At 49.2% G+C, this 14,304-nt stretch overlaps 1 protein-coding gene across 6 annotated transcripts in view; it reads left to right on the forward strand.

Annotated features, from left to right (window-relative positions):
• The window catches only part of Dop1b (DOP1 leucine zipper like protein B), a 100,578-nt gene that overhangs the window by 71,795 nt on the left and 14,479 nt on the right, over positions 1-14,304 (forward strand). For all 6 annotated transcript variants that reach the window (XR_012909621.1, XR_012909622.1, XM_075960592.1 and 3 more), the window contains one exon: positions 8,561-8,705. Coding sequence is in view for 4 of the 6 variants with exons in the window: in XM_075960592.1 (XP_075816707.1) it covers positions 8,561-8,705 (145 nt within the window). In the remaining 2 variants the exon portion in view is untranslated. The remainder of the gene's footprint in view (positions 1-8,560; positions 8,706-14,304) is intronic.

The following is a 14,304-nucleotide window of genomic DNA, read 5'->3' on the forward strand; positions in this document are numbered from 1 at the left end:
ACTGGTTTTTGTGACTTGTATTAAGAGTGGGCCATGGACAAGTTAGTCACTGTCTCCTGCCAACCATGACTTTGTTCTGAGCATAAAGTCCTAGATTCTGATTCTGGGTTTCTATATGTGTGTTGTTCTGTTCTTTTTGTTTGTTTGTTTGTTTGTTTGTTTTTCGAGACAGGGTTTTTCTGTAGCTTTGGTGCCCTTCCCGGAACTAGCTCCTGTAGACCAGGCTGGCCTTGAACTCCCTGAGATCCGCCTGCCTCTGCCTCCCGAGTGCTGGGATTAAAGGCGTGCGCCACCACCGCCCCGCTGTTGTTCTGTTCTTAGAATATGAATAGTGCCCCCTCTTTATAGCCAGCTTAATTAGATATAAATCATTTCTATAAAACCAGTGTTTTGCGGATCTCCCTGTATAGTTTAGAACTTTTATAATTAGAGAGCTCCGGTGATGGCATCCGTGTGCACTGTTGAGCTCTGGTGACGGCATCCGTGTGCGCTGGTGACGGCATCCGTGTGCGCTGGTGATGGCATCCGTGTGCCCTGGTGACGGCATCCGTGTGCGCTGGTGACGGCATCCGTGTGCGCTGGTGACGGCATCCGTGTGCCCTGGTGACGGCATCCGTGTGCGCTGGTGACGGCATCCATGTGCGCTGGTGACGGCATCCGTGTGCGCTGTTGAGCTCCGGTGACGGCATCCGTGTGCGCTGGTGACGGCATCCGTGTGCGCTGGTGACGGCATCTGTGTGTGCTGTTGAGCTCCGGTGACAGCATCCGTGTGCGCTGTTGAGCTCCGGTGACGGCATCCGTGTGCGCTGTTGAGCTCCGGTGACGGCACCCGTGTGCGCTGTTGAGCTCCGGTGACGGCATCCGTGTGCGCTGGTGACGGCATCCGTGTGCGCTGTTGAGCTCCGGTGACGGCATCCGTGTGCGCTGTTGAGCTCCGGTGACGGCATCCGTGTGCGCTGTTGAGCTCCAGCTCCGGTGACAGCATCCGTGTGCGCTGTTGAGCTCCGGTGATGGCACCCATGTGTGCTGGTGAGCTCCGGTGACGGCATCCGTGTGCGCTGTTGAACTCTGGTGACGGCATCCGTGTGCGCTGTTGAACTCTGGTGACGGCATCCGTGTGCGCTGTTGAACTCTGGTGACGGCATCCGTGTGCGCTGTTGATGCTTTTCAAATCCACTGTGAATGTTTTCATGTCCACGTCAGCCTAGGCACAGACAAAGAAAGAACAAATAAAGTTAATATTTCTTAAGTTTAAAAAATCTGATAAGTGTAAATAGCACCTAATCATCCTCTAGAATTCTGTTCTTAGCATATAGTCTGTGTGTGATGCTGTTCCTGAGGAGGGGTGAACAGACATCTTCCCACCCCAGATAGGAACCAATGACAGGCTGCAGGAAGGAACCCACCAAAGTCCAACCTGGTGAACCAATGAGTTTTATTGGAGTTACTTACAGGAATATGGGTGAGGGGTTACTCAAAAACATCACACAAACCCTCCCCGGCATGAGTGACAGCTGGGACCCTGCAGCAAGTGAGTATCTTTTTCCTGGCAGCTCAGTTGTTCTGAGCCTCTTCCAGGCCTGCTTCTGGCTTCTCTGAGCAGCTTGGCTGGTGTCTGGCTTCTCCAGGGAGTTTGGCTAGTCTCTGGCTTTTCTAGGCCACTCAGCTAGCTTGGGAATCTTCCCGGCAGATCAGCTTGTCTGATTTGCTAGGCAGTTCATCCTGCCAGCCTCCTGACATCTTTTTATCCAAGGCCAGTGAGCCATCAGAATCAGCTCTAGAAGTGATACATACATCTTGTGACACCATCAAGAACTGTCCACTCATTGTTACCAAAGTCTTCCTAGAGGCCCCTGCCACAAGTCCTGGCTTTGGGGTAGAACACTTGCCCATAAAATAGCATATTTATATAAATAGGAAAGTGGATTTCTTTATTCTTCTGGCTAAAATAGGTGGGGAGAAACTCTTAGTTGTCTCTGGTCTGCCCAAAGCAGTGATGTACCTTCTAGAAAGAATGAAGCCACAGCCAGCAAACACCCTGGAGAATGAGCTGCGACCCCCGATTACAACCGCAGTACTGAGCTGAGTCTCTTGGCCCAGGCCACGGTTTAGGAGGTGCACCCAGCACTTTGGAAGCAGCCTACTTTCGCCCCTGGCATCATATAACTATTGGAAGCCAAAACTAGAAAAGACAATTTTTAAAAAGAGATCCTAATTTCTAGGGCTTTATCACAGCACTGTGGCAGAACTGGCTCCTTCTTTGTTGGTTGTTGGCTTTGTAGGGTGGGGGAGAGGAGGATGGAATCCTGGCCTTGGTGCATGCTGGGAAAGCATTTCGGGGCCCAGAAGTATTTTTTGTTTTTTGGGTTTTGTTTGTTTGTTTGTTTGGTGTGTGTGTGTGTTGTGGGTTTGATTTAGTTTGGTTTGACTTTTTGAGATAGGGTTTCTTTGTGTGTCCTTGGCTGTCTTGGAACTCACCCTGTAAACCAGGCTGACCTCAAACTCAGCTATCTGCCCGCCCCTTCCTCACAAGGGCTGGGATTAAAGGAGTGAGCCACCACTGCCTGACATAATTTTTGCTTTAACAACTCATAATAAGAATTTTTTTTTTAATTCTAGTAATCAAACTGGGGGTGGGAGGATCTCTCTCCAGCTGGATTTCCTCCAGCTTCTTTCAGTTCTGACTATTTACCTAGCATGGTAGTCCCAGAGTTTAAGGCTGAAGTGTGTGTGTCTGTGTCTGTGTGTGCAAGGGTGTGTCAGTGTGTGGGTGTGTGTATGTATGCATGTTTATGCACCTGCGCATGTGTTGCCCTCCACAGGCCTGTGTGTTTGAAACAAGGGCCTGGCTGGCTGCACTGTCTGGGAAGATCTTGGAGCAGGAGTCTCTCTGGAGGAAGGGTGTTACTGACAGATCTTGAGTCTCGTCTTCACTCTCTGCTTCCTGAGATGAATGCGGGACATCCAGCTGGCCACCACAGGCTACCTTGTTATTCCTTCACTGTTAGCCAGAAACCCCTCCCCTTTGCCACACATCATTTCTTGTTAGTTGTTTAGTCGCAGCAATGGGAAAAGTTCTTCTGTAATATTGGGGCATCCATCTTCAGTCTACAGGCCCATAGTATCCAGCAGACAGTTCCATGAAGCAAGAAATTTTATTTTATTTTGGTTTTTCGAGACAGGGTTTCTCTGTGGTTTTTGGAGCCTGTCCTGGAACTAGCTCTTGTAGACCAGGCTGGTCTCGAACTCACAGAGATCCGCCTGCGTCTGCCTCCCAAGTGCTGGGATTAAAGGCGTGCGCCACCACCACCCGGCTAAGAAATTTTAAAGATAGCTTTGCCTGTATCAGCAGTTTGTCAGTCACTTTCTTCTCTGTCCTACAGAATGTCTGACAGACTCTTTCATGAATCAGGAACCCTGAAGGACTGTCTTGCCTTCTTTAGGCAACTTTAGCAGTCTTTTTTTTTTTTTTTTGTGGGTCCTTTATGTCCAGTTTGTACAGCATACCATCAGGCAATCCAGGCAAGACCAGTTTCTTGCCAAATGGATTACAAACTCTATAAGGAGCCTCTTTGATGCCCATTATCATCACAGAAAAGGGGAGGTGATGTGGAATTCCCCTCTGTGTGCTGTAAATACCATTGGTTAATAAAGATGCAGCACAGAATAGGGTAAGGCTGGAATTCCAAGCGGATAGGGGAGAAGAGAGTGGCAGAGTTAAAGAGAAGTCATGTAGCTGCCAAAGGAGAAAGATGCTTGCTGGAGCCTGTCAGAACCTTGCCCATAGGCCACAACCTGGTGGTGATGCACAGATTAATAGAGATGGGTTGATTTAAGATGTAAGAGTTAGCTAGAAATATGCATAAGTAATTGGCCAAACAGTGTTGGAATTAATATAGTTTCTGTGTGATTATTTGCGTCCAAGTGGCAGGGAAACAAACGAGCAGCCTCCACCTACAGATTCCCAGTCCCTGCAATAAGTCAGATAATCAGTCTAAGCCTTGACAACTTGGAAACACAGTTACAGCTTGTTCCCAAGGAACTGGAGCTGAAGAGCCGCTGCTCAGTACCCTCCTTCCAGAACCCCACTGTCTGCAGGCTCTCCCACACCGTCCTTCCAGGACCCCACTGTCTGCAGGCTCTCCTACACCTTCCTTCCAGGACCCCACTGTCTGCAGGCTCTCCCACACCGTCCTTCCAGGACCCCACTGTCTGCAGGCTCTCCCACACCGTCCTTCCAGGACCCCACTGTCAGTCTGCAGGCTCTCCCACACCGTCCTTCCAGGACCCCACTGTCAGTCTGCAGGCTCTCCCACACCGTCCTTCCAGGACCCCACTGTCAGTCTGCAGGCTCTCCCAGCCCAGGTCTTGAAGGTTATGGAAACTCCGGCACGAAGGCATGATTGACTAAGGTACTGCTATTATGGTCAGGTCAGCTCTCAGACCTACCCCAAGAGTTTTGAGGGGCACAGCTGGAAGTTTCGACTTTCTCTTTCTGTCTTGGTACTTGCAAGAGAGTCCCTACCCTGAAGCCCGCTGGGGACCCCCAGACACTGGCCTGCTAATTAGCATTCAGAAGACATTTATCATTTTAAGGATTTGGGGGTGCTGTCTCTTATTCCCAAAGATTCAATGAGAAAGAACACTGATCCAAAATCGTCATGGCCAAACTAAAACAAGATATTTTTATTCATGTACATACTGCCTCTCCCTAAGGTAGGGTTTGAGAGGTCAGCATCAGATTGAGGAAGACAGTTTTATATAGCTCAGGGATAGGGGGTTTCCAAATGGGACATTTGGCGGGCAAAATAGGCAGGGTTACAGGATCAGAACAGAGGTATAACAAGTGAGTCATAACAACCTCCTGAAACAAAGACGTGATTGCAGGGTGGGCATAACAAGGGAGTCGTAGCAAACCTTTTGAAATAAAGGTACAGTTGCAAGATGGTTATAATAATTTTTTTTTTTTTTTTGGTTTTTCGAGACAGGGTTTCTCTGTGGTTTTGGAGCCTGTCCTGGAACTAGCACTTGTAGACCAGGGGTTATAATAATTTTTGAAACCAAGACATGGTTGCCATTTCCTGGAACAGGCAGTAGTTAAGGTGACAGGCGGGGCACAGCCCAGTCCTTGAGAAGCAGATTTAATCATAAGCAGGAATGAGCCTAGTTTGTCTTTAGTGTAACATGGCTTCTAAGCCTAAGATGGAGGCAGGCTGGTTCATCACCTCAAGAATTTTCAAAACTGGATACCAGGAGTATTTCAGTGTCATGCCCATTGCTCAATACCGGGCCTCCGCCAGGAAGCCCCTCTCACCCCCAGGCCCTGCTATGGCCTTTCCTTGTGGTCATCACCTTGGGTGAACCCAAGTGCCTCTCTCCTCTACAACAGATGTGTTCTCACAGGTAGAGCAGCACGGTGGGCAGGGTCACATGGACCGCTTTCACCTCCAAGGGAGCAAGCTAAGTGAGAGTGACAATGGCCTGGGAGCAGTTTCAGGTTGTTCTTAAACCGTGTTCCCGTGGAGAAATGGCTTCATGGAGTTCTTATGGTTACCGCACAAAGACAAGACTCCAGGCATTTTCAGATATATTGGTGGAACAGAGGCATGGCTTCACATTGTCACCAGCTTAGTCTGAGGAGTTTTGTGCCCCATGGAACCTGTGCTCAGGCAAGCCAGGATTCTCGGCTTTGCCACAGAAAAGATTTTAGGACGAACCTGTGTGCCGCATTGCTGTAGTTTGTTAGGAGAAATTGCAGTGCGGATTTGTAAACTCTTGGGAAAGAAAGTGTGGGGAGCCCTGTGCGCGTGATGCTGTGGCCTCCCGGTGGCGCCCTCCGAGCGTGATTTACACATGAAGATTAAAGAATTCCTTTCTGTAAGCAAAGTTGTGTGGTGTTGTTATGAGGGGCACTGTCCAGGCTTAGCAGTGAGAAGTTTCAGGGTAAAGAGAAAAAGAGGTCATTTACCCCGCAGCCACTGAGTGACATGGCCCAGGAACACAGAATTAGGTTACTCCAGGTTCCATGTTCCAACCCGGAAACAGTTTCATGAACAGAGACAGTCATAATCAAGGCAAATTGAAATACATTTTGAGGGGTACACCAGAGAGGCAGGTGTAAAAAGATGGGGGAACTATGCTATAGACCCAAGATGTTGTCTGATGATAGTCTCATCTCTTGGATTGGTGGGAACTAGTGTTCTGTTGAGTTAATAGTTTTTATTGTCATCACAAACTGTTAGTTCAGATATGGAGTTGGGCAAGGAGTCCCAGAAGCTGGAACTCGCCCAAGATAAAGTAATTAGTCAAAGTCCTATCAGTCTGTCAGTCTCTGAAGACACAGACTCCTCCTGGAGTTGTGGTGACGGCAGATGCAGCTTCTCTTTAGGAACTTTCACTCACCGGAGATCTACAACCTCCAGGTCATAGGTCATTTCAGCATGAAGTAAAAACGGTTTGTGTACTGTACTTGACATCCTAGTTTGGGTATCTTTAGCCTAACGTGTATTGTCTCTTCAGGCAAGTCTGGTTTCATCGGTGGTATTGAAATTTCCTGCCAGCAGGAAAGGCCAGCCAGATGAAGGCCCTCTGGGCTGCCCCTTTCACCAGACTTCTGTGTCTTAGGAGAGGAGAGAGATCATTGCTGTGGGTTTCGAACGCTGCCTCCAACGATGTCTGAACTTTTGGACAAGTAGAAGCAGTGTTCTGCTAAGTTCATTCCCTGACAGCCGTAAAGATGCTGGCTCAGATGGGGCGGCAATAAATGTCTGTCAGGGGAAGCAAAACAACCAAAGAACAAGTGGTGTGGAGCTGCAACATCATGGCGGTCCACAGAGGGTTTCCATCAGTCCTATGATGGGATCCTGGGGCTCTCAGACGTTGAGAGCACAGCTGCTCTTGGTGACGTGGTGACAGTGGTCAGAACCTGTCTAGCTACTGCCAGAATCTTTCATGGGTCCCAGCATGGCCGTGGATGGCCTTCAGCTTTCCTGCCTCTGCCTCTCTAGTGCTGGGATTGCAGGTGTGTGCTACCGCTTCTGTCTTTATACAATGGTGGGGACCAAACCCAGGGAGCTTCATGACACACTCTGCCACTGATTTACATATACCCCCAGTCCCTGAGCAGACGTATATGGGAATTGTGCGTGTTTCTCTTTTAAAGAATTTAGTGTGTGTGTGTGCTTGCATGTGTGTGGTGTGTGCATATGTGTGTTCCACCATGTGTGCATGTGTTAAGGCCAGCGAAGGGCATTGGCTATCTTCCTCTGCCACTCTCTGTATTATCCCCTTGAGACAGGGCCTCTCACTGAACCTGGAGCTCCATTGACCTCTGGCAAGGCCAGCTGTCCTCTGTCTCCCTCTCCCACAGTGCTGGGGGTCACAGACATACTTTTAGCCATGCCCAGCCCTCTCTGTGGGTACTGGAGATTCAAACTCAAGTCCTCATGTTTGCACAGTGCTCGTGCCCAGAACCCAGCCAGATTCCTGTCTGATAATACTCCTTATTGTAAATAAGTCACTTCACCCAGTCTAGCCAACTTTTAACTACCTAATTTTGTTTCTTCTTATTGAAAGACGTCTTTCTCATGCAAACAACAAAACCACAGCAATTTCTCTTAAGGACATCTTCATCTGAGACAGAGTCTCACTGTGTAGCGCCCGCTGAATACTCCTCTGCCTACCAAGTGTTGGGGCACCCGGCATGCACTGCTGCACACAGCATGGTTTATAAAGATCTTGACTGACTTATTGTGGCTTAAGAATAAGGCGATACTTCATCCTGTAAACGAGAGTGAGTGTTCCAGTGTGCTGGTTCTGCAGACAGAGAAAGACTGAGGAAAACAAAACCAAAGGAGAAAACTGCTCTGAGGCTCTCTGCCTGTCAGGGGCACAAGGGGAGGCAGGACACAGCAGAAGGCAATCAGCCCAGGTCGTTTTGCTTCTGCGTGAGGAGGCAGGACACAGCAGAAGGCAATCAGCCCAGGTCGCTTTGCTTCTGCGTGAGGAGGCAGGACACAGCAGAAGGCAATCAGCCCAGGTCGCTTTGCTTCTGTGTGAGGAGGCAGGACACAGCAGAAGGCAATCAGCTGAGGGAGTGTCACCACCATGCCAGTGAGGAGGACTTCATCGTGACTCCACGTCCCCTTTTCGACCTGGCATGGTAGGACTGGTGTAGCAGCTTAGTAGACAATGCAGTGCATGTAAAGTCCTTTGACTTCTGGATTCTGTGTCTTTTGTCCCCATGAGCTGAAGTGAAGACTTGAGGTGTGGCCATTCAGAATCACACATCCTCTGAGTGTGCACTACACATGGGAGTACAAAGCCTGGGTAGGAAAGGAGACTGCAAAGTCTCAATAATGTTTATGTCATTGTATTTGGTATCTTTTAGGCAGAGAGCCTTCATTGACATCTGTCATCCCACCGGCTTCTCACTGTCGGTGTGGCTCCTTGGAAGTCTAGTGGTGCCGCAGTGGCTCACATCGGCAGCCTGTAGCCTGTCTCTGGTGGACCTGAACTGTCCTTCTCCTAACTAAGTCCCATTTCTTTGCTGGCCCTCCAGGAAATCACTCAGAAAATCCTCGAAGCAGTGGGAACCATTGCTGGCTCCTCCTTGGAGCAGACCAGCTGGCTCAGCAGAAACCTGGAGGTGAGAGCCCAGCCTCAGGTCTCTCTGGAAGAGTCTGACGCTGACGACGACACGCAAGGTATATGGAGGAGGATTGGGAAGAAATGCTTGCCTCAGCCAGGGGTCAGAGGTTTTCTTTATAAGAAAAAGGTGTTCAGCTGGGTGGTGATGTGCACCTTTAGTCCCAGCACTCGGGAGACAGAGGCAGGCAGATTGCTGTGAGTTTGTGAGCTAGTTCCAGGACACCCAGAGCTACACAGAGAAACCCTGTTTCAAAAAGGAAAAAAAGAAAAAGAGAAAAGTGCCCTTAGGGTTTTGTTGACCTATGCAGTTCTCCATCAGAGAGAACTGGGATCTGAGGACCTGAGAGAATGGGGCAGATCACAGTCTAATGCTGTGGACAGTCTTACTTCAGTCTTAGTCTGCTTTATACATGAATGTAACAAAGGAAGCCATGATCCCAGGAAGGTGTCTGAGTACAGAACACATGTGAACGTCAGTAGGCATGTGCTATGTTCCCAGAATAGTCCGACCCAAACACAGTCGCCCACCTGGTGCGCACTATAGATCCTGTCTCAGAAAGCATGAAAGCAAGGCAGATGGCCGTATCCAGATTCAGGGCACTCTGAGGACAGCAGCCAGCATGTTCTTCCACCAGACTGGGTTCTAGAGCTGTGTCCAGACATACAACAGGAGTACACATGTCTTGTAAATTGGATGTTAATGTTTGTTGTAGAAATTATGTCCAAGGACAATCCAGGGAACAAATGTACCTGGGTGAACTCTACCTCTTCCTGGAGCCTCTTCACAGGTCCCCAGGGCATTGCTCACCTGGCATCAGTCTTTCAACCACGCTCCAAGCGTGTTCATTCGGTCCTCCTCATATCCTCAAAGGGAAGAACACAATCTGTGTGGGATGGGCGTCCCGTGAGTCCGCCTGATTATTATGGCCTCACAGTTCTGACATACGTCAGGACACCAGGCTGTACTCTCTGGTGCACGCCATTTTACAGCCATCATCTATCTGTGGTCGAGCGTCAGGGCGCTGGAAAGGGAAACCACATCTAACCACATAAGCAAGCACACTGCTGTAGGTGTAACTGAGGAAGCCCATGAGAGCCCGAATAAAGGATAGCAAATACTTACCTGGGGAACACTCACAATAAGGTAGAGGGCCACGGTCCTCTGCTCTGTGGGCGCTGGATGCTGTGAACAGAGCTCCGAGCACAGCCCAAGAGAGCAAGCATGCCTCCCGTGTATACTATCGGTCCACATGTAGCACTTCAGACTGCGCCCTAGGGGCCGGTACCCAAAAGACTCTTGGCTGGATGCATTCCCATAACACACTGCCTTCTTAGCCTGTTCTTTGGCCCAGATGCCCACCCCATTCATTCCCACACCCATGCACTAGTAGGCTGTGACTGCACCTGTTCATGCCTGTTTACTTATATGTGTATGTGAACATATATATTTATGCATATATACACATATAATTGAAAATAATTTTTTCAGACAATATATTTTCATCATGGTTTCCCCTCCCTCAACTCCCAGATTCTCTCCAACCTACCAACCCCATGATATTTCTCTCTTTCTTTCTCTTTCTCTCTCTTTAGGAAACAAATAAGTAAACAAACAAGAATACAGAATAAAAAAGAAAAAGCACAAAAAGCACATACAAACATATATGGATACACAAAACCAAAAACCATAAAAACACAAAATTGTCAGAAAACAATAATATATGAGCAAAAGGCCAGGAAAGAAAAAAAAGCTCAAACAAAGTCATATGAGACAAAAATACTATTGAGTTCACTTTGTGTTGATCACCTGCTAATGGATGTGGGCCCTTCAGTGTGGTAATATGCCCAGGGGGAGGCCGGGCGGTGGTGGCGCACGCCTTTAATCCCAGCACTCAGGAGGCAGAGGCAGAGGCAGGCAGATCTCTGTGAGTTCGAGACCAGCCTAGTCTATAAGAGCTAGTTCCAGGACAGGCTCCAAAACCACAGAGAAACCCTGTTTCTAAAAATTAAAAAAAAAAAATATGCCCAGGGGGACCCCCCTACTGGATGTGGGCTCCCTTCGATGTGGTTACTATGCCCAGGGAGACCCCACTGGAGAAAACAAACAAACTTTCCCTTTTTGAGCTGATGCCACTGGAGAGGCTTCCTGGTTAGGGCTGGGAAATTGTGTCCATTTCCTCCCCTCAGAGCTGAGACCCCATCTGACTGCTCCTGCAGGCCCTGTGCTGCCATCATCTGTGTGAATTTTCCTGTCAGTCCTGTTGTGTCTGGGAAATGCTGTTTCCATGGAGCCACTCACCCTTTGTCTTCCCGCCTCTGCCTACCCCGAGCCCTGCGCGAAGGGTTCGACTGAGCACTCCAAAGTCACATTGTCCGTCGTGGATCTCCCCAGTAGTTAGTTCCCTTCTGCTGCAAGAGGAAGCTTCCCTGGTGATGGCTAAGTGAGACACTGAGTCCGGTGTGGCCCTTGGGGATCCCAGTTAGCAAGTCTGCTTCACTTCTGATAACCTCCAGGTTGCTAGGAACATGGGCTGCCATGGTCAGCTTCTGAACCTAGATGGGCGCCCACAGAGTAACATCCACACTGATTATACAAGGCCCTGGCGATGAGACAGAGAGCACGTGTAGGGGGCAGGGTGTGTGGGAGGAAAGTGTACCGCCTGCCTGCCCGTGTGGTCCCAGCTCATTCCTCACTTGGTGTTGGCCAAAGGCTGGGAAGCGCTGAGACACTGCCTTCACCAGCGCTACCCGGGGCAGAAGTCAGGAGCCCTGAAGGAAATGCTGTAGCAGCCAGTGTGAGCTGTCCCTGCATATCTTGAGGCATTGCCCACTGCAGTTGAGGGGCACGGGGAGCTGTCCCTGGGCTGTATTGTGTGGCTGGTCTTACCAGGTGTGCTAGTCCATTTTCTGTTGCCAGTAGCCATTATGAGGAAGGGAGTTTGATCTGGGCTTAAGGTTCTGGTGGCATAGCCTATAGTGGTCACATTTGGGGCATCCTCCTTGCTTGTACAGTTCTGAAGTAAGATGATGTCACCCTAGTCACACCAGAACTCACCTCAGGATACCTCATCCTCCGAACACCTCAAAGCAGAGGATTCAGATCAACACATAAAGCCCTGAGGGACACTCAAATCATCCCCAAGCCTCAGCACTGAGAAACTGCTTGGGATGTGCAGGCTGGCATTCTGCAGAGGTGAACCTTGGTGTATCAGAAACCAAACACAAGTAAAAGCTGACAAGTGGGAAGTATTGGTCAGTATGCGGGCCCAGGCACATCCAGGTCCACGCAGTGGAGTCAGGTTCTCTGCAGACTCTGGGCGCTTCTTTCTGGCTCTCGTGCTGCCCCAGGAGGGCGAAGGGGGCTGGTGCCTGTGGCTAGAGAGGTTGGCCAAAAGTCAGGAGTTCTTCCTGCTCTTCAGAGAACCTCATTTTGTTCCCAGCATCCCTGTCTGGCTGCTCACAACTGCCTGGAACTCTGGTTCCAGGGGATCTGATGCCCGGTTCTCACTAACTCAACACACACTCACATGCACGCATTCACGTTACAGACACACTTATACGTGCAGTGAAAAACGCAAATAAAAACCTTTGGTTAAAAGAAGCCACATAGCATGCCTTGCCACCCAAACAGGAATTCTCTCCTAGAACAAGGAGGGACAGACCTGGCCACTCAACCCGTTAGTCCTGCCACAGCTGCTGGATTGCTGAGAAATAATAATACTTTGTTCTGTAATAACAGTTCTGTAACTGGGATGGCTCTGCTAGTGTGTGATGGTAGATGGTGGTGGTTGTGGAGGTGGTGGAGGAGGTGGTAGTGATGGTGATGGTGGCAGGTAGGTGGGTGGTGGTGGCGGTGTAACACAGCCCAGGAAGACCAGCTCCCAGGATGCCACCCAGGGTAGCAAAAAGAATGCCTTCAGAGTAGCTGGGACTTAGAGGGCTAGACGTTTTTTATCTGCAGAATAAATAAGGAAACACACACATTCTGATGGTGATCTTCTATTTTACTTCATCTTAGAGAAATCCTTCTTTAGAACTCTGTCTCCACACAGTTGTATCTCTCTACAGACAGCTAGCTACATGTCTCTTTACATACGTCCACCTCTCTCCTACGCAGCCACACATCTCTACACACAGTCACACCTGATTTCACACAGTGACATTCTCCACACAGCTACATACCTTCACACTGCTCTACATGGCCGCATCTCTCCACACAGTCATGTACTCCACATAGCTGCCCATCTACATAGCTCTCACACCAGACAGCCACCTCTCTCTGTACACACACATGCACACGCACGCACACGCACCCATACTTCTCTGGCTTTTCTCTTCTACAGCAAAGCCTGTGGACGAATATGAATCACATTTTCAGGGTCACACGGCACTTCTTGAGTGAACAATAGGAAGCAGAGCCATACTGGTCACAGTCTCCCTCAGGCTGGGGAGGCAGCGCTGACCGAGCATGGTGAGGAAAGCAGGCCCGCAGCTCTGCGTGGTCAGGGTTCCCAGACGAACAGTGACCCTGTGATGTGGGAGTGTCATATATCAATCTGTTGATTTCATTGGTTAAGCAATAAAGAAACTGCTTGGCCCTGATAGGTTAAAACATAGGTGGGAGGAGTAAACAGAACAGAATGCTGGGAGGAAGAGGAAGTGAGCTCAGTGACGCCATGCTCCCCTCTCCTGGCAGACGCGATAGCTCTGCTCTCTGAGGCAGACGGCGATGCAGCCAGCCACCAGGTCAGACATGCTGAATCTTTCCTGGTAAGCGGACCTTGTGGTGCTACATAGATTATTAGAAATGGGTTAAGAAGCTGAAACAAATGGGCCAGGCAGTGTTTAAAAGAATACAGTTTGTGTGTTGTTATTTCGGGGCATAAGCTAGCCAGGCTGCCGGGGTGCTGGGGACGCAGCCCCGCCGCTCTTATTACTACAACCCTGAGACTCGGGACTTGCACAATAAAGAGGTCGTTGGCTGGACCTCGAGGTTAGGAAAGCATGCAGAAAGTCCATTACTGCAGGGGCTTATGTCTACCAAAGTTGTTTTATGCCTGGCCTTGAATTAGCAGTAAACACCTGGGAAATTGTCTCCAGGGGCAACCAGTTTGCTTTGAGTTTGTTCTAGAGTCGAAAATCAGCTGTCTTTGTGACTATTACTTTCCTATATGAGTCTGAGTAGTGAAAAATATTCTAGTGTTATTTCTATTCATCAGAAATATACAGTTAAGCAGAAATCATCTTCCTGACCATCCACGGTTATATGTGTGCCCAGTAGTTGAAATATTTTCATGAGATAAACACACAAGCAGTGGGAAAAATACCCATAGCTGTTGTCAGGGAAGGATTATCTTGGCATGTGAGAGAAATGAGAAACAGAAACAGACGTCATTCAGTCAGTGACCCCACAGTCTTTGCCAGTGGGGCTTCCCATCAGAGGGTATTCATGTGTGGGTTGATCTGTAGAATATTAGTATACTCCCACAGCCTCCGGCACTGGTCAGTGATGGTGGTCTGGTGGTGTGTGGATGTGGCAAGACTTCGACCTCAGTTATTATTCTTCAGAAGTGAACACCTGCCTTATTTTTTGGGACAAATATTCTCCCTGGGATCTGAACTTGCTGACTGGGCTATTTGGCTGGCCACTGAGCT

Source organism: Microtus pennsylvanicus, chromosome 1 (assembly GCF_037038515.1).
Source record: "Microtus pennsylvanicus isolate mMicPen1 chromosome 1, mMicPen1.hap1, whole genome shotgun sequence".
Classification (NCBI taxonomy): domain Eukaryota; kingdom Metazoa; phylum Chordata; class Mammalia; order Rodentia; family Cricetidae; genus Microtus; species Microtus pennsylvanicus.